The 18,739-nt window shown below is 49.2% G+C and overlaps 1 protein-coding gene across 1 annotated transcript; it reads right to left on the bottom strand.

The window, feature by feature from the left end:
• Positions 1-1,601: 1,601 nt before the first annotated feature.
• Positions 1,602-18,498, bottom strand: psmd8 (proteasome 26S subunit, non-ATPase 8). Its single transcript, XM_078207562.1, has 6 exons — positions 18,371-18,498; positions 12,933-13,035; positions 9,819-9,984; positions 7,972-8,072; positions 4,085-4,196; positions 1,602-2,276 (listed from the first exon to the last, which is right to left on the bottom strand). Exons 2-6 carry the CDS (start codon positions 12,965-12,967, stop codon positions 2,139-2,141), a joined length of 552 nt encoding a protein of 183 aa, XP_078063688.1. The 5' UTR covers positions 12,968-13,035; positions 18,371-18,498; the 3' UTR covers positions 1,602-2,138.
• Between the last annotated feature and the right edge of the window lie 241 nt (positions 18,499-18,739).

Below are 18,739 nucleotides of genomic sequence, written 5' to 3'. Positions count from 1 at the left end.
TGCACCATGATAAAAGTGTTCGTGCAGCTCACATTCTCTGGGGTGCCACACTTGAGGAAAGATGTGCCGCCATTAGAGGAGACACAGAAAGGATTCCACAAGACTGGATCCAAGGGTGAGGAACTCCAGTTGCAGAGACAGATTGGAGAGCTGATCTGATGAGGGTATTTCAAAATCACCAGAGGTGGGGGTCCAGAGTGAGCGGATAGAGGGCGGAAGCAGTGATGGAGAACTGAGGGGGCTCAGATTTAAGGTAACTGGGTAGAGATGACACGAGAAAATCTTATTTGCGCAGCGAATGGTTCGGACCTGGGAAGCACTGCCCGAGAGTGTGGTGGAGGCGGGTTCAATCACAGCCGGGATTATCTGGAAAGGAAGAATGTGTGTGGTGACAGGGAGGACGTGAGGGAGTGGCAATAGCAAACCATCGAGAGCCAGTGCAGGACCGAATGGGTTACCTGCTGTGCTGTAAACCACCCTGTTCCTAAATGCGTCGGTAAAGATAAAGTCGCCATTTGAGGGCGAGAGCTGACTGGTGGTGATTCAACCTGAGGATCACCACCTCGGGCAAGGTTGAGAAAGCCTTCAGAAAAACCCATCTGGTTCACTAATGCCCCTTTGGAGAAGGAAATCTGCCGTCCTTACCTGGTCTGGCCTACATGTGACTCCAGAGCCACAGCAATGTGGTTGACTCTCAACTGCCCTCGGGCAACTAGGGATGGGCAATAAATGCTGGCCCAGCCAGTGACGCTCATGCTCCGCGAATGAATAAAAAAAGCCTCAGCTGGCGTGGGAATTGAACCCGTGGGGGTGGCACGGTAGCGAGCACTGCTGCCTCACAGCGCCAGGGACCCGGGTTCGATTCCTGACTTGGGTCGCTAACTGTGCAGAGTCTGCACATTCTCCCAGTGTCTGTGTGGGTTTCCTCCGGGTGCTCCGGTTTCCTCCCACAGTCCGAAAGACATGCTGGTCAGGTGCATCGTCCGTGCTAAATTCTCCCGTGTACCCGAACAGTGTGGCGACTGGGTGATTTGCACAGTAACTTCATTGCGGTGTTAATATATGCCTACTTGTGACACTCCTAAATAAAATTTTAAAAAGGTTGAGAAGGCCTTCATCAATAATTAAGAATCTACTGATGACCATGAAACCATTAAGATTGCCGGAAAAACCCATCTGGAATTCAATAAAAAGTCTCCAGAGTTAAGAATCTACTGATGACGCATTGTCGATTGTTGGAAAAACCCATCTGGTTCACTAATGTCCTTTGAGGAATGAAATCTGCCATCTTTACCCGGTCTGGCCTACATGTGACTCCAGAGCCACAGCAATGTGGTTGACTCTCAACTGCCCTCGGGCACCCATGTCTCATGAATGAATGAAAAAAATAACCTCAGCAGGTGCAGGAATTGAACCCACGCAGTTGGTATCGCTCTGCATCACAAAGCAGCCAGCTATACTGGCCCCCAAAATATTTCAGGACTGTGTTGAAGGAGGACTGTTTCTCCCCCCTGTCGTCTTCAGAAGTTTGTAAAGCTGAAACTTGACGCAAAAAAAGATCGTTCCTACCCGAGCATTGAAAAGTCAAAGTGAAAAGAGACTGTGCGATAATAGTTTGGGTTTAATTTTGGAGTTAGGTGAACTTCCTCAGATTACAGATAAAACCCAGCACTGAGGGTCAATTGGACCTGGACAGAGTGTTTTAAAATTAAAATACTGACATTTATGCGTTTAGGGAGGCAAAAAGGCCCTGGAGGAAATTTTTTTTTTTTGCATATTGGAAACCAAAGATTAAAAAGGTGCCTCGCCGTTAACTCCCGCAGATGTTGCAACATTGCGAGCAGAACGCTGGGACTTGGCAAACCAGCTCTTGCGGTGTGCCCCCTCCCATGTTCTGTGCAATTCACCAACTCATATCCTCCCCGCTTTCCCAACAGCCAGTCCATCAGTACAAAGAACCCATAGTATCCAGCCTTATCCTGGATAAGGCCGGTGCTGATCCAAACCAGCACTCCTACATCGCAAACCAGACAATCCCTCCCACCCCCAAACAACTAAAAAAAAAGGTCTCGCCAACCGGCCGCCCCCAAAACAAAAACAGTCCTTTCTCTCTCTCTCTCTCGCGCGCACGCACGCTATTAGACAATCATTTCCAGATGCCTGGCATATTCAATGACTTGTTTGGCCAACTCTGTGGATGGGATTGTGGCTTCCTCTGGCTTCTGCTGCTGGCTGGTGAAAGAGTAATAGTTATCAGGACCTAGGAGCCAGCCACGCTGAGGAGAGAAGAGAGACAGAGGTCACAATGAGTAAGAGTTGGCAGACACTATCCATCTACATTATGCACACAGACACACCACTGATACGAGAGGTGATAGCAATACCTTGGGAAGATTAGGTCTCAATCCGTGGAGAAACATAGCACATTTACTCTATGGACAAGGACTATTTCAGACCACACCCTTTACTAATCCCAACATCAGTTGTATTTATACAATCCCATTATGAAGACTGGGCAAAGTTAAATTAAGTCACATCAAGGCAAGGTAGTCAAAAACTTAGTTTTAATCAGGTTTAAAATCGCAAGATTCCTACAGTGCAGGAGGCAGCCAATCAGCCCATTGAGTCTGTACTGACTGAGGATCTTACCTAAGCCCTAACCTCGTAACCCCACGTATTTCGCCACTAATCCCCCTAATCTGCACATTTTTGGACACGAAGAGACAATTTAGCATGGCCAATCCACCTAACCTACACATCTTTGGACACTAAGGGCAATTTAGCATGGCCAATCCAACCAAGCTGCATCTCTTTGGACTGTGGGAGGAAACCGGAGCAAATCCACGCAGACACAGGGAGAACGTGCAGACTCCACACAGACAGTGACCCAAGGCCGGAATTGAACCCGGGTCCCTGGCACTGCGAGGCAGCAGCGCTAACCACTGCCACCGTGCTGCACTGGAGCGTCTTAGAGGAGGGAAGAGGAGGATCAGAGGTTGAGAGAGGAAATTCCAGAGCTTGGGGCTGAGGCGTGGGAAGGCACAACCGCCGATGGTGGAGCGATGATCAGGGATGTGCAAGGGAGCAGAATTAGGGAAGCGCAGAGATCAAGCAGGATGGTGGAGGAGATAGGGGAAGAGCGAGACAGGGACAGGGACTGAAAATAAGGATGAAAATTCCATTAACTCGAGCAGTGTCTTCACCGGAAGCCAATGCCCGTCAGTGGGCACAGGGGTGAATAGCGCACAACGAGAGATAAGGGCCTGGGCAGAAGAGATCTGATGAGTTTATGAAGGGCAGAATGTAAGGCACTGGCCAGCAGTGTGTCCAAATAATCAAGCCTGGCTAAGACTTGCAGCAAGGTGAGCCGGGGCAGGGGGTAAATTCGGGCGATGTTACCGAGGTAAATGAATGATCTTGGCAATGGTGTGTGTGTGTGTGTAATCAAAAGCTCATCTCAGTGTCAGATTTGACACCAAGATTGCTGACAATCTCAAGAGAGCTGCCAGAGAAAGGCAGAGGGTGTATGATGGGGATGGTCAATCATGGCAGGGCGACAGGCAGGTTGAGAAATTCAAGGGGAGGGAGGGTTTACCTTAGTCACTGTCACAGGGGATGTCACTTGTGACTTTGGCAAGAGCCATTTCAGTACCGGGGTGAGGGGGAAACAGGTGAAACTCGGACTCGAGGGATTGAAACATGGGAAGGGTTGAAGGGCCTATTCCTGTGCTGTATTGTTCTGGGTACTACGGGAATTCAGGGAAAGACAGACGTGGATTATTTTTGAGGATAGAAATGGGGGGGGGTCCCATCACCTTTCTGCCTCTCTTCACCTCTGAAGGGGGGTTACTTTTCAATGTTACGGTAACTCGGTGTTTCTCTCCACGGAGCCGCTGGTGCGTCTTCCCGATTTATTCAGGGACACACCCATTTCTTACGCATCATCAAAACATGGATTCAAACCCCCCACAGCGGTTGGTTCAGTCACTAAATTATCATTTGTCATCCGTAGCCTGCACTCCCCCTCACTAATTCTCTGCGGCAGCCAATAACCAGAGTTAAGTGCACACAGAAGTACACCAACCTTCTTCGCATACTCGGTCATCTTCTTGGGTGTGGTGAAGAACAGTGTCCGTGAAGCTTCAGTGAATAATATGTTTTCATAAGCCTTCTCGATGCAGCCAGCAATCTCATCCCTAAGGCAAAGATTAAAGTTCATTAGTGGCAGGGAGAGGGGAAAGAAAAATGTGGGCCAACTTCAGGCTTCAAAGCACTTCCCAAAGACTCTTCCCACAAGAGCCGAAGGTCTTGGTCGAGCGATCACAGAGAACAACGGCCCCCCAATAACCCAGCTAGCTAAGGAAATTTGACATGTCTGCTACGACTCTCACCAATTTCAACAGATCCACCAAAGAAAGCATTCTTTCTGGCTGTATCACAGCTTGGTATGGACTCCTGCTCTGACCAAGACCACAAGAAACTATAACGGATTGTGAACATAACCCAGTCCATCACACAAACCAGCCTCCCATCCATTGACTCCGTTTACACTTCCCGCTGCCTCGGCAAAGCAGCCAGCATAATCAAGGACCCCACGCACCCCGGACATTCTCTCTTCCACCTTCTTCCTTCGGGAAAAAGATACAAAAGTCTGAGGTCACGTACCAACCGACTCAAGAACAGCTTCTTCCCTGCTGCTGTCAGACTCTTGAATGGACCTACCTCGCATTAAGTTGATCTTTCTCTACACCCCAGCTATGACTGTAACACTACATTCTGCACTCTCTCCTTTCCTTCTCTATGAACAGTATGCTTTGTCTGTATAGCACGCAAGAAACAATACTTTTCACTGTGTGTTAATACATGTGACAATAATAAATCAAATCATTTTGAATAGCAGTTTGCATGCCAATCACTGATTTGCCCAGCCCCTTGCTGAATGTTTGCAGTGACGCACTTACTCCACAGGTCAACAGCTCGCTGTAAAGGGGGAAATCTGCTGAGATTTAACCTGGTTCTATAGCCAGACTTTTACATACTGGGCTCACTCAACACTGGCCTGTCAGCCAGGGTTCAATCACAGTCAGGGGTCTGGTGTGTGGCACTTTGCCCCCTCCACCCTGGCTACATTCGCGGCCGGGTGTGCCTGGAGAGGGAATAAGGCCTTTAATCACCTTTTAGTTTAATCATAGAATCCCTGCAGTGCAGCAGGAGGCCAATCGGCCCATCGAGTCTGCACTGACCACAATCCCACCCAGACCTTCGCTCCATAATCCCATGTATTTACCCTGCTAATCCCCCCGACACTAAGGGGCAATTTAGCACGGACAATCCACCTAACCCGCACATCTTTGGAGGGTGGGAGGAAACTCACACAGAAAAAGGGGAGAACGTGCAGACTCCGCACAGACAGTCACCGAGGTCGGAATTGAACCTGGGTCCCTGGCGCTGTGAGGCAGCAGTGCTAACCACTGTGCCACCGCACCATGCATAATGTTTTAAGTTTCCTTAACGTTTGGTTTTGGGCTGCCCTCCTCACTTTATCCCTTAGTTGGTTTTGTTAGCTTGTTTTACCAGATAGAATGGCGCGTGGCGCCTTGTCAAAGACCTTTTGAAAATCGAGGCATGTGTGTCAACTAGGTATTTGCTACAACCATCGACAGATCACACGCAGGCGCAATCAGACTGTACGAGAAAACACAGCAAGTGGAAAGCTCCTCATGAAAGGTCACGGATGCAAAACGTTAACTCTCCTTCTCTCTCTGCTGAGTATCTACAGTATTTTCTGGTCCTCAGACAGAGGGAGCTGTCGGCTATCCCCAAGCCTACTGCAACTGTGGAGTGTGAAAGATGCCCATCATCGGCTTCTCCCTCCCTCAAAAACTTGCTTTCGTTAACAGCTGCAAATTCGGGCAGGAAACTGGACTCTGAAAAATTCCAGGCTGATTATTTAAGAACACAATATTTTGCCGTTAAGACAGGGTTTATTTCACGGTGACACAGTGGTTAGCACTGCTGCATCGCAGCGCCAGGGACCCGGGTTCTATTCCCGGCTTGGGTCACTGTCTGTGTGGAGTTTGCACGTTCTCCCCATGTCTGCGTGGGTTTCCTCCGGGTGCTCCGGTTTCCTCCCACAGTCCGAAAGATGTGCTGGTTAGGTGCATTGGCCGTGCTAAATTCTCCCTCAGTGTACCCAAACAGGCGTCGGAGTGTGGCAACTAGGGGATTTTCACAGTAACTTAGAAGGGATGTGGAAATGATTGAAAGGGTGCAGAGAAGATTTACAAGGATGTTGCCTGGATTGGTTGGCATGCCTTATGAGGATAGGTTGAGGGAGCTCGGTCTTTTCTCCTTGGAGAGACGAAAGATGAGAGGTGACCTGATAAAGGTGTACAAGATGTTGAGAGGTATAGATCGGGTGGATTCTCGGAGGCTTTTTCCCAGGGCTGAAATGGCTGCTACGAGAGGACACAGGTTTAAGGTGCTGGGGAGTAGGTACAGAGGAGATGTCAGGGGTAAGTTTTTCACTCAGAGGGTGGTGAGTGGAATCGGCTGCCGTCAGTGGTGGTGGAGGCAAACTCGATAGGGTCTTTTAAGAGACTTCTGGATGAGTACATGGGACTTAATAGGATTGAGGGTTATAGTTAAGCCTATATATAAGCCTAGGTAGGTAGGGACATGACCGGCACGACTTGTGGGCCTGTTTGTGCTGTATTTTTTCTATGTTCTATAACTTGGAATCATAGAATCCCTACAGTGCAGGAGGAGGCCATTCGGCCCATTGAGTCTGCACCGACAACAATTTCACGTAGGCCCTATCCCCTGTAACCTCTCATATTTACCTCGCTACTCCCTCTAACCTACACATCTAAGGGGCAATTTAGCACGGCCAATGCACCTAACCGGCACATCTTTGGATTGTGGGAGGAAACCGGAGCACCCGGAGGAAACACACGCAGACACGGGGAGAACGTGTAGATCCCACACAGACAGTGACCCGAGCCAGGAATCGAACCCAGGCCCCTGGAGCTGTGAGGTGGCAATGCTAATCACTGTGCCACCGTGCCACCCTTCATTGCAGTGTTAATGTAAGCTTACTTGTGATACTAATAAACAAACTTAAAATTCATTGTGGATTGGCCAATGATTTAGAAGAAAAATCCGGGACGGACTGATTCCTGGGAAGATGGGACTGACGTATGAGGAGAGATTGAGTCGATTAGGATTGTATTTGCTGAAGTTCTGAAGAATGAGGAGAGATCTTATAGATACCTGAAAAATTCTAACAGGACTAGACAGATAGATGCAGGAAGGATGTGCCCAATGGTGGGGGAGACTAGAATCAAGGATCACAGTCTCAGGATGTGGGGTAAACCATTTAGGACTGGAAGGAGGAGACAGATCTTCACCCAGAGAGTGGGGAGGCTGTGGAATTCACCACCACAGAAAGCAGTTGAGGCCAAAACATTGTATGTTTTCAAGGATTTACATACAACTCTTGGGGCGAAAGGGATCAAAGGATTTTGGGGGGTTGGGGGGAACAGGTTACTGACCTGAGTTGGATGATCAGCCGGTGGAGTGGGCTCAATCTGCTTGCGTACAGTTGGCATTTGTCACCCATCCCCAGCGAGTGATGGCTCACTCGGCCACTTCAGAGGACGGTTAGGAGTCAACCATTTCGCCGTGGAACTCGGATGCCACGTAAATTTGGCACAACATTGCGGGCCGAAGGGCCTGTTCCTGCGCTGTACTGATCTGTGTTCTACGTAGCCCTGGCTTGGTCAAGGTCGATGGGGTTTTGTAACCCAATGGTTTTGTAATTATCTTGCTTTATTTTTTAAACTGAATTCAAACTCTCAAACTGATGGGAGCAGAACTGGAGTTGTGTGTCACTATTCCAATATCGTTACCCACTGCAACGCCAAACCCTGTCTCCTCCGCTGGCGACCCGAGGCGTAGACTGGAACTTACCGAATGGTATCCAGCAGGATGTCAATGAAGAAGGTGTAGCTCTCAGCCGGGATGTTCCCCTTCGCCAGGAACACTTTGTTGTAGCTTCCTTCCATCAGATACTGCAACACAATGGACAGGGATGAGACACACCCAGGGAGCATCCTTCATTTTTCAATTGCAACTCACCTTCTCCCTGTGTGTGTGTGTGTGTGTGTGTGTGTGTGTGTGTGTGTGTGTGTGTGTGTGTGTGGGGTTGGGGGGGGGGGGGGGGACCGACTGGAATGTTCCACAAGGGGCCGGCCATGGGCTTGATGGGCCGAACGGCCTCTCTCAGCCAAAAGACCAAAATACAGTCACTTAAAAGCCTCAGCCCCATCAGGGCATGGACAAAGAATCGGGCAGGTCAGGGGGTTTCCAAACTGTGGGGTGGGGGTCGGCAGTAAAAAGACTTGCATTTATATAGCACCCTTGATAAGAGCGGCTCCAGAAACTTCCCGACCGGTGAATCGACGCAAGGCTGGGCCTTTAAACTGGTCGACACCATCTGTTGTCACTTGCCACTCATCGCTAAGAGAAAGCTATGGGCAGCACGGTGGCACAGTGGCTAGCACTGCTGCTTCACAGCGCCAGGGGCCCAGGTTCGATTCCGGCCTGAGGCGAGTGTCTCTGCGGAGTTTGCACATCTTCCCCGTGTCTGCGTGGGTTTCCTCCGGATGCTCCAGTTCCCTCCCATTAGTCCAAAAGATGTGCGGGTTAGATGGAATGGCCATGCTAAATTGTCCATTAGTGCCAAGGGGATTAGCAGGGTAAATACGTAGGGGTTACGGGGATAGGGCCTGGGTGGGATTGTTGTCGGTGCAGGCTCGATGGGCCGAATGGCCTCTTTCCGCACTGTAGGGATTCGCTGATTCTTCTGTGAATCCAATGGGAAGTTAAGAGGAAGTACAAATATTTTGCTGCTCTTCTTGCTGGTAAATGCAATAAATTTATGTGGATTGATTTTATTAATTCATGTCCTAAACAAAATCATACACTCGGGTCGTAAAGATTAATACTCTCAGCAATGATCTACAGAACGCAGGGAGCCAACTGCTTCCTGACACCTTGAGGTGCTTTCTAACCAGCAAACTACTGCTGAGGCAGGGCAGGATGTGGACACCTTGCACAGCACGATCCCACAACTGCAACGCAATGATGACCAGATGATCTATTTTACTGACACTGATTCGGGAAGGTTGGAGTGGGGGGGGGGAAATCACCCCTGTTCTGTTTCGAATAATGCCCGGAGATCTTTGCCATCCACCCGAGAGGCAGACGGGATCTCAGTTTAAAGACGGCACTCTGACAGTGTGGCACTCCCGCACTGCAGCTTCAGTCTGGATTTTCCACCTCAGGTCTTTGGAATGGGAACCACGATACGGAGATGCCGGCGTGGGACTGGGGTGGGCACAGTAAGTAGTCTCACAACACCAGGTTAAAGTCCAGCAGGTCTATTTGGTAGCACGAGCTTTCGGAGAGCCGTTCCTTCAACAGGTGAGTCCAATTAAAAGCCAGCTGATGAAGGAGCGGCTCTCCGAAAGCTCGTGCGACCAAATAAACCTGTTGAACTTTCAACCTGGTGGTTGTGAGACTTCTTACTTGGAATGGGAAGCCAGCCATTTTGACTTTGGACTCAGAAGGGGGAGTGAGCTAACTGCTGGGAAAGACGAACACATACAGACCAGTGGAATCTGCGCTCTTAGAGAGATGGCATGAGTGTTTAAGTCATTTCAATGAATGCACATTCTGCGAAATTCTCCGACCTTCCTTCTCCCACCCTCCCCCGCGCCATCCAATGACCCCTCCTGTGGCCCGGTTGTGTGTACCTGCTCGAGTGAGACCGGGTGCTTGATGTAGACGTTTGTTTGTATATCTCTGGCTGGCAGTCTCTCCAGCTCAGTGTGGAACTCGGCCACACGATTCTGAGACAGGAGAAAGAGCAGATTCAGACCCAGCAGCTGGTGTTTGTAGGCAGACTCGGGCAACTCATCCCTGGAAAGGCAAAGAGACAGGCATCAAACCCACAGGCAAATTCAGCACCTGCCACACGAGGAAAGCAGCACCAACTCCGGGGTGTGGTCGAATAGCACTTTACAGTGGCACAGTGGTTAGCACTGCTGCCTCACAGCGCCAGGGACCCGGGTTCGATTCCCGGCTTGGGGTCACTGTCTGTGTGGAGTCTGCAATATTTTGCAATATTCCAATATCATCCATATGTTTATCCAATAACCATTTGAATGCTCTTAATGTTGACGAGTCCACTACTGCTGCAGGCAGGGCATTCCACACCCTTACTACTCTCTGAGTAAAGAACCTACCTCTAACATCTGTCCTATATCTCTCATCCCTCAATTTAAAGCTCTGTCCCCTCGTGCTAGCCATCACCATCTGAGGAAAAAGGCTCTCACTATCCACCCTATCTAATCCTCTGATCATCTTGTATGCCTCTATTAAGTCACCTCTTCACCTTCTTCTTCTCTAACGAAAACAACCTCAAGTCCCTCAGCCTTTCCTCATAAGACCTTCCCACCATACCAGGCAACATCCTGGTAAATCCCCTCTGCACCCTTTCCAATGCTTCAACAAAAGGTCACCTCTTTGCTATGCCAGGTTGTGCAGGGCACAGCACACCACCACAATGCGGGAAGAGATAAGGGTGCTGTACTGTAGGGCCCTGCCAGAGTGGTCCAGGCACCGGAACCGCATTTTCAGAATACCTATTCACCTCTCCATTATCGCGCGGGTGGCTACATTGGCCTCACTATAGCGAGTCTCCGTCTCAGTCAGAGGCCACAGGCGTCATCAGCCATGTCCAAAGCAGGTAACCCATGTCACCCACAAGCCACCCCCGCAGCCTGGTCTCCTCCCCAAATGCCTCCGGTATGTCACAGCTCCTGAGAATGAAGCTGTCATGTACGGTGCCTGGGTGTCTCGCGCAGACATGCATAATGTTCATATTATGGTCACACACCAGTTGGACATTCAGGGAGTGCAATCCCTTTCTATTGACAAATCTTCATGGATTCTGCCGCGGGGCCTTGAGGGCGACGTGGGTGCAGTTGATGACCTCCTGTACATTAGGCATCCCTGCAATGGCTGCAAACCCTGCATGTATTGGGATACAGTGAAAAGTATTGTTTCCTGAGCGCTACACAAAGCACACCGTTCATAGAGTACATAGGGGAGAAGGAAAGGAGAGGGCGCAGAAAAAAGTTTATTTATTAGTCACAAGTAAGGCTTACATTAACACTGCAATGAAGTTACTGTGAAATTCCCCCAGTCACTGCACTCCGGCGCCTGTTCAGGGACACAGAGGGAGAATTTAGCACGGCCAATGCACCCTAACCAGCACGTCTTTGGACTGTGGGAGGAAACTGGAGCAGCCGGAGGAAACCCACGCAGACACGGGGAGAATGTGCAAACTCCACAGAGACAGTGACCCAAGCCGGGAATTGAACCCGGGTCACTGGCGCTGTGAGGCAGCAGTGTTAAACATTGTGCCGCCGTGCCGCCCCTGGAATGTAGTGTTACAGTCATAGCTAGGGTGTAGAGAAAGATCAGCTTAATATAAAGTAGGTCCATTCAAAAGTCAGATGGTAGCAGGGAAGAAGCTGTTCTTGAGTCGGTTGGTACGTGACCTCAGGCTTTAGTATCTTTTACCCGACAGAGGAAGGTGGAAGAGAGAATGTCGGGGTGCGTGCATGCTGGAGATCTCCTGCTAGACTTGAGTGGCAATTGTTTGGGTTACATACCAAAGGCCAGGTGACAAGCTTGGAACTTGGATCCAGCACTGGGGCAATACCTTCCAGAGGTGGGACAATGGGAAAAAGGAGTAGAAACCAGATCCTGAGGATAGCTTTTCATTTCCCCACCATTGGTACATTAACAGGTGTGTGGGCAGTTCAGTTAGATTATGGTTACTCTCTCCATCTACCTGTCTCAGTTCCATAACCCTTATCTATCAATTACAGCTTTTCAGATTGTCAACTGCTGCCCAACCCAACAGCTTTTGGGTGGCTGCTCTGTCCAAGACTGAGAAACTACAAAGGGTCGTGAACGTAGCCCAATCCATCACACAAACCAGCCTCCCATCCATTGACTCTGTCTACACTTCCCGCTGCCTCGGCAAAGCAGCCCGCATAATCAAGGACCCCCACACACCCCGGACATTCTCTCTTCCACCTTCTTCCGTCAGGAAAAAGATACAAAAGTCTGAGGTCACGTACCAACCGGCTCAAGAACAGCTTCTTCCCTGCTGCTGTCAGACCTTTGAATGGACCTACCTCGCATTAAGCTGATTTTTCTCTACACCCTAGCTAGGACTGTAACACTACAGTCTGCACTCTCTTCTTTCCTTCTCCCCTATGTACTCTATGAACAGTATGCTTTCTGTATAGCGCGCAAGAAACAATACTTTTCACTGTATTCCAATACATGTGACAATAATAAATCAAATCAGTTCCCCTCTATCCTTATCACCGCTCTCACCATCATAGAATCGTAGAATCCCACAGTACAAGAGGTGGCCATTCGGCCCAGCGAGTCTGTACCGACCACAATCCCACCCAGGCCCTATCCCCATAACTCCACATATTTACCCTGCTAATCCCCGACACTAGGTTCAATTTAGCACGGCCAATCCACCTAACCTGCACATCTTTCGAACTGTGGGAGGAAACCGGAGCACCCGGAGGAAACCCACGCAGACATGGGGAGAACGTGCAGACTCCGCACAGACAGTGACTCGAGGCCAGAATTGAACCCAGGTTCCTGGCGCTGTGAGGCAGCAGTGCTAACCACCGTGCCGCCCATGAACACAAACACATCAATCAGATCACTGCCGAATCTTTGATGCAAAGGGACTCTAAGCCCAGCCTCTGCAACCCGTGCCCAGAATTTAACCCATTTCGGAGTCCCCGGTGTCGCTCGACACCACTTACTTGTAGTCGAAGTAGTAACACTTGAGCTGTGCCATGTAGCGTTCAAACGAGGGGATATCCTTCTTCAGGATACTCCACTGTGCCCCGATTTCCAAAACATCCCCTTCAAAACAAAGAGACACAGACAAGAACTTTACTTAAGGATAGAGTCACCGACAAACAGGGAAGCGCGATTAAACAAAAATGTTAACTCAACAGGGCAACATGCACCTGCACAGTCCGCTGATACTAACAGAATACCACGATGATAGCAGTGCAATTAATATATGTATTTTTACGTTTATGGGGAATGTTTAAAAATTCAGCTTTATTCTACAGGCAGTCAGTATGTCTGGAAGAGCATTATTTATTTTAGCCATGTAGTGTTTACTTAGGAGAGAGCCAATTGAGTTTTGTTTATAGATGGAGATTTCCCCTGAGGTCTTTGATTAAGTTGATTGACAGGGTCATGTGATAATGTGCAGGGCTGGGTCTGTAGCAGGGAAACACTAAGCAGTTGTTAAAGTCAGAGGCATGTGCAGGCTGTTCCTGAGAACTCCCTCTCTCCACAAAATCTCTATGGAAGCTTTGAGACTGTTAACAATTTCTAGCAAGTATGCCTGGGTAACTGTACTTATTTAAAAGTGATTTTGATCTATGCACAGGAGCTTATTTGGAACTGGAATAGTCATAAGCTACAAAGTAAAGTAAAGCTACCTTTCGTTTTCCAATACTGTTCAAATGTTGATGGATAGGCTGCTTCATTTGTTAGGAGTTATCTTTAAACTGTGTTAGAAAAGATCCCTAATGTGTCAGTGGAATTACTCTTGGAGTGAAGCATCGTATCTTCACATTTATGCCAAAATAAAAAGATTGTTGGGTTCCCAATGTAACTTGGGGTTCTAGTCCAACACCCTACCAATACCTTCAACTGTTTCTCGCAGGAGAATGGTAGACAATTATTGGACGGGGGTCAGGGAACTGGATTGAAGAACTTTCAAGAGAATTTTTAAAAGGAGGGAGGGAGTTTCAGAGAGCTGGAGACAAAGGGTTGAAAATTAAACAGCCGAGAATCCATGGAAGTTAAAGGAGGTTATGAAGGGAGCGCCACAAAGGCTCGCCAGGGTGATTCCTGGGCGATGTCAGGATTGCCCTGTAGAGATCAAGCAGCCTGGCCCTGGACTCGTAAAAGTTTTGAATATTCAGAAGTGATCTCAATGGGCAGCAAGGTGGCACAGTGGTTAGCACTGCTGCCTCACGGCGCCAGGGACCCGGTTCGATTCCGGCCTTGGGTCACTGTCTGTGTGGGTTTCCTCCCACTGTCCAAAGATGTGCAAGTTTGGTGGATTGGCCATGCTAATTTGCCCCTTAGTGTCAGGGGGATTAGAGTAAACACCTGGGGCTACGGCAATAGGGCCTGGGTGGGATTGTGGATGGTGCAGATTGGATGGGCCGAATGACATTGTAGGGATTCTATTATTTCATTAAAACACATCTTTGGACACTAAGAGGCAATTTAGCATGGCCAATCCACCTAACCCACACATCTTTGGACACTAAGGAGCAATTTAGCATGGCCAATCCACCTAACCCGCACATCTTTGGACACTAAGGGGCAATTTAGCACGGCCAATCCACCTAACCTGCACATCTTTGGACCATGGGAGGAAACCCACACAGACAAGGGGAAAACGTGCAAACTCCACACAGACAGTGACCCGAGGCTGGAATTGAACCCGGGTCCCTGGTGCTGTGAGGCGACAGTGCTAATTGAACATTCTAAATTCTTACAGGGAGAGACAGGCTAGATGCAGGAAGGATACTTCCCCTGGGGGGTGGGGGGGGGGGGGGGGGTGTTGTGTACATAGAACATAGAACAGTACAGCACAGAACAGGCCCTTCGGTGTAGGTGGGTGAGAGGGGGGATATGAGGGATTTAGTGAGTAAGGGGTTTTTATGGTAGGTGGGGGATTTAATTGGGGGGGGGGGGGTATCAGTCTCTTTAAGGGACGGAGTCTCAGAAGGGGCAGGCCATTTAGGGCTGAGATGGGGAGGAATTTCTTCATTCAGAGGGTGGCGAATCGTTGGAACTCTCTTCCCCAGAGGCTAAGTTCAGGGCTGAGACTGATATTAAAAGTATCCGTCGATATGGGGAGAGTGCGGCAAAATGAGATCGAAGATCAAATATACGATTTAGTTGAATGGCAGAGCAGGCCCTGAGGGGCTGAATGGCCTCCTCCTGTTCCCAGTGGTGCGCGGGTGGGATGCCTGGGCACAGGTGGTGCCGTGGTGCCAGTTGCACACCCCATTAAAAGGAAAAAACAGCTGCTTTAAACATTGCCAATCACAGGAACTTTAATTGGAAAGCAAATAACTCAGGACGCTAGCAATCTGAACATACAATGGGATCAGTGGAACAGAACAGCAGAGTCTTGAGATAAGCCACCATTAAGTGCAGCGAGTCATATGCATAGAGTAACTGTGTGCAATAGCAAAGGAAAGCTGGATACAAAGAATAAGAACTAATACGATATCTAGCTTTATGATTGGGGCAACACGATGACACAGTGGTTAGCACTGCTGCCTCACAGCACCAGAGATCCGGGTTCGATTCCTGGCTTGGGTCACTGTCTGTGCGGAGTCTGCACGTTCTCCCCCGTGTCCTCCGGGTGCTCCGGTTTCCTCCCATAGTCCATAGATGTGCGGGTCAGGTTGATTGGCCATGCTAAATTCTCCCTCAGTGTCAGGGTTAATACGTGGGGCTACGGGGATCGGGGCTGGGTGGGATTGTGGTTGATGCAGATTCGATGGGCCAAATGGCCTCCTTCTGCACTGTAGGGAATCTATGATTGCATTGGACAAAGACAAAATGTGTCCCAGTCTAACGGGAAGGTAATGTTGAAAGATTGGAGAGTCTTTTGAGTGGTTGTTGGATTAGTTAATCATGCATTCAATACCCCAGAATAGGTCTCGTTGTGATTCTAATCAGTGTGGCAGTGGTTAAGTGTTGTGGCACAGTGGGTAGCAACCCCATCACTGAGCTAGAATCTCCATATTTATTTATTCGTGTCACAAGTAGGCTGACATTAACACTGCAATGAAGTCACTGTGAAAATTCCCTAGTCGCCACACTCCAGCACCTGTTCGGGTACACTGAGGGAGAATTTAGCACGGCCAATACACCCTAACCAGCACGTCATTCAGACTGGGGGGGGGGGGGGGAGAAACCGGAGCACCCGGAGGAAACCCACGCAGACACGGGGAGAACATGCAGACTCCACACAGACAGTGACCCAAGTCGGGAATTGAACCCGGATCCCAGGTGCTGTGAGGCAGCAGTGCGAACCACTGTGCCACCGTGCCGCCTGACTTCAGGACTTGATGCCACGGAAGGGATGTTTTTAACGTGGCCAACCAGGTTGATTACCGGCCTGTGAATCCCTCCAATATGCCTGATGGCTAGCAGTAAGGTCAGCACCTGGAGAAGGTTGCTGCAGTGGTTAAATAAAACCTGATGTTTCACAGTAACGCCATTGCTGTGTTGACGTAAGTCTACTTGTGACATTAATAAATAAACTTTTAAAAACTGTAAGATCACATGATGAAAGAGCAGAAGTTGTCCATTCGGCCCATCGATTCTGTGCTGCCATTTAATGAGGTCATGACTGATCTGATTTGATAATCCACTTCCCACCAATATTTCTTGCCCATCCCTAATTGCCCCTTGAACTGAGAGTCTCACTCGGCCATTTCAGAGGGCAGTTCAAAGTCAACAGGTGCAGCAGGTAATTAAGAAGGCAAATGGAATTTTGTCCTTCATTGCGAGAGGGATGGAGTTTAAAAACAGCGAGGTTATGTTGCAGCTATATAAGGTGCTGGTGAGGCCACACCTGGAGTACTGTGCACAGTTTTGGTCTCCTTACTTGAGAAAGGATATACTGGCACTGGAGGGGTGCAGAGGAGATTCACTGGGATGATTCCGGAGTTGAGAGGGTTGGCTTATGAGGAGACACTGAGTAGACTGGGGCTATACTCATTGGAATTCAGAAGAATGAAGGGAGATCTTATAGAAACATAAAAGATTATGAAGGGAATAGATAAGATAGAAGCAGGGAAGTTGTTTCCACTGGCGGGTGAAACTAGAACTAGGGGGCATGGCCTCAAAATAAGGGGGAGCAGATTTAGGACTGAGTTGAGGAGGAACTTCTTCACACAAAGGGTTGTGAATCTGTGGAATTCCCTGCCCAGTTGAGGCTACCTCATTGAATGTTTTTAAGGCAAGGATAGATAAATTTTTGAACAGTAAAGGAATTAAGGGTTATGGTGAGTGGGCGGGTAAGTGGAGCTGAGTCCACAAAAAGATCAGCCATGATCTTATTGAATGGCGGAGCAGGCTCGAGGGGCCAGATGGCCGACTCCTGCTCCTAGTTCTTATGTTTAACCACATTGCTGTGTGTCTGGAGTCACATGTAGGCCACACCAGGTAAGGACGGCGGATTTCCTTCCCTAAAGGGACATTAGTGAACCAGATGGGTTTTTCCGACAATCGACAATGGTTTCACGGTCATCAGTAAATTATTAATTCCAAATTTTTTTTATTGAATTCAAATTCCTCCGTCTGTCGTGGCGGGATTCGAACCCGGGTCCCCAGAACATTAGCTGAGTTTCTGGATTAAGAGTCTAGTGATAATACCACTAGGCCATCACCACCCCTTGATTAACGATCTATCTATTTTCAGTCTTGAACTTAACGCCTCTACAGCCCTCTGCGGGAAAGAATTCCACAGATTCACTCCCCTCGGAGAGAAGAAATTCCTCCTCATCTCTGTCTTCAATGGGTGACCCCCTCACTCTGAGATGATGCCCTCTGGCCCCAGACTCTCCCACACGGGGAAACAACCTCTCAGCATCGACCCTGTCAAACCCGCTGAGAATCCAATATGGCTCAATCAGGTCATAGAATCCCCAAAGTGCAGGAGGCCATTCGGCCCATCGAGCCTGCATCGACAACAATCCCACCCAGGCCCTATCCCTCTAACCCTATGTATTTACACTTGTAAGCCCCCCTGACACCAAAGGGCAATTTAACATGGCCAATCCATCGAACCTGCACATCTTTGTACTGTAGGAAGAAACTGGAGCACCCGGAGGAAACCCACACAGACACGGGGAGAACGTGCAAACTCCACACCGACAATGACCCGAGGCTGGAATCGAACCCGGGTCCCGGGCGCCGTGAGGCAGCAGTGCCAACCACTGTGCCACGTGCCGCCCATTCTTCTAAACACCAACGAGGAGAGGCCCAACCTACCCAACCTCTCCTCATGAGAAACCCCTCCATACCCAGGATCGACCCAAAACGAAGCAATCCATCCTGCATTAGGTTAAACTTTGCGGTTCCGCGTTAAACACCAATGCAACCGGCCAGGAGTGAAACTGTGGTGGGTGACGATACTCACGGGCTAGAATGAGCTGTCGCTTGGTCAGCTTGGTCCCTGAAGTTGGCAGAAAGTTCAGTTCCAACAGAGCCACCTGAAACAGGAACACACAGCGTCAGCTGATGGAACAGGGGTGGAAGCGGGACACAGTTTGATATTTAATCGGCACCGCAAAATGGGTGTACAAGGGCGTCAAAGTTTGTAGATGTCACAAAACTGGAGTATGCAGTAAACAATGCGGAGATTAGTAGCCGGCAGCAGGAGGACAGGGGCAGATTGGTCAAATGTTCATGGTGGAGGGGCCTAAAGCGGAGGTTGTATCTGGAGGTTCTGTCGAAGGGTCATCCAGACCCGAAAGGTTGACCCTACTCTCTCCCCACGGATGCTGTG

The sequence above is a fragment of the Mustelus asterias genome, unplaced genomic scaffold (genome assembly GCF_964213995.1).
Source record: "Mustelus asterias unplaced genomic scaffold, sMusAst1.hap1.1 HAP1_SCAFFOLD_2455, whole genome shotgun sequence".
NCBI classification, from domain to species: Eukaryota; Metazoa; Chordata; class Chondrichthyes; order Carcharhiniformes; family Triakidae; genus Mustelus; species Mustelus asterias.
This window is presented reverse-complemented; position numbering and strand designations above follow the sequence as displayed.

Coding starts and splice junctions, on each gene's coding strand:
- psmd8 (XM_078207562.1), bottom strand. CDS start 12,967: ATGGCACAGCTCAAGTGTTACTACTTCGACTACAA. Junction 4,197..7,971: donor ATCCTGCTGGATACCATTCG/GTAAGTTCCAGT, acceptor TCTTTGCCTTAG/GGATGAGATTGCTGGCTGCA. Junction 2,277..4,084: donor TGACCGAGTATGCGAAGAAG/GTTGGTGTACTT, acceptor TTCTCTCCTCAG/CGTGGCTGGCTCCTAGGTCC.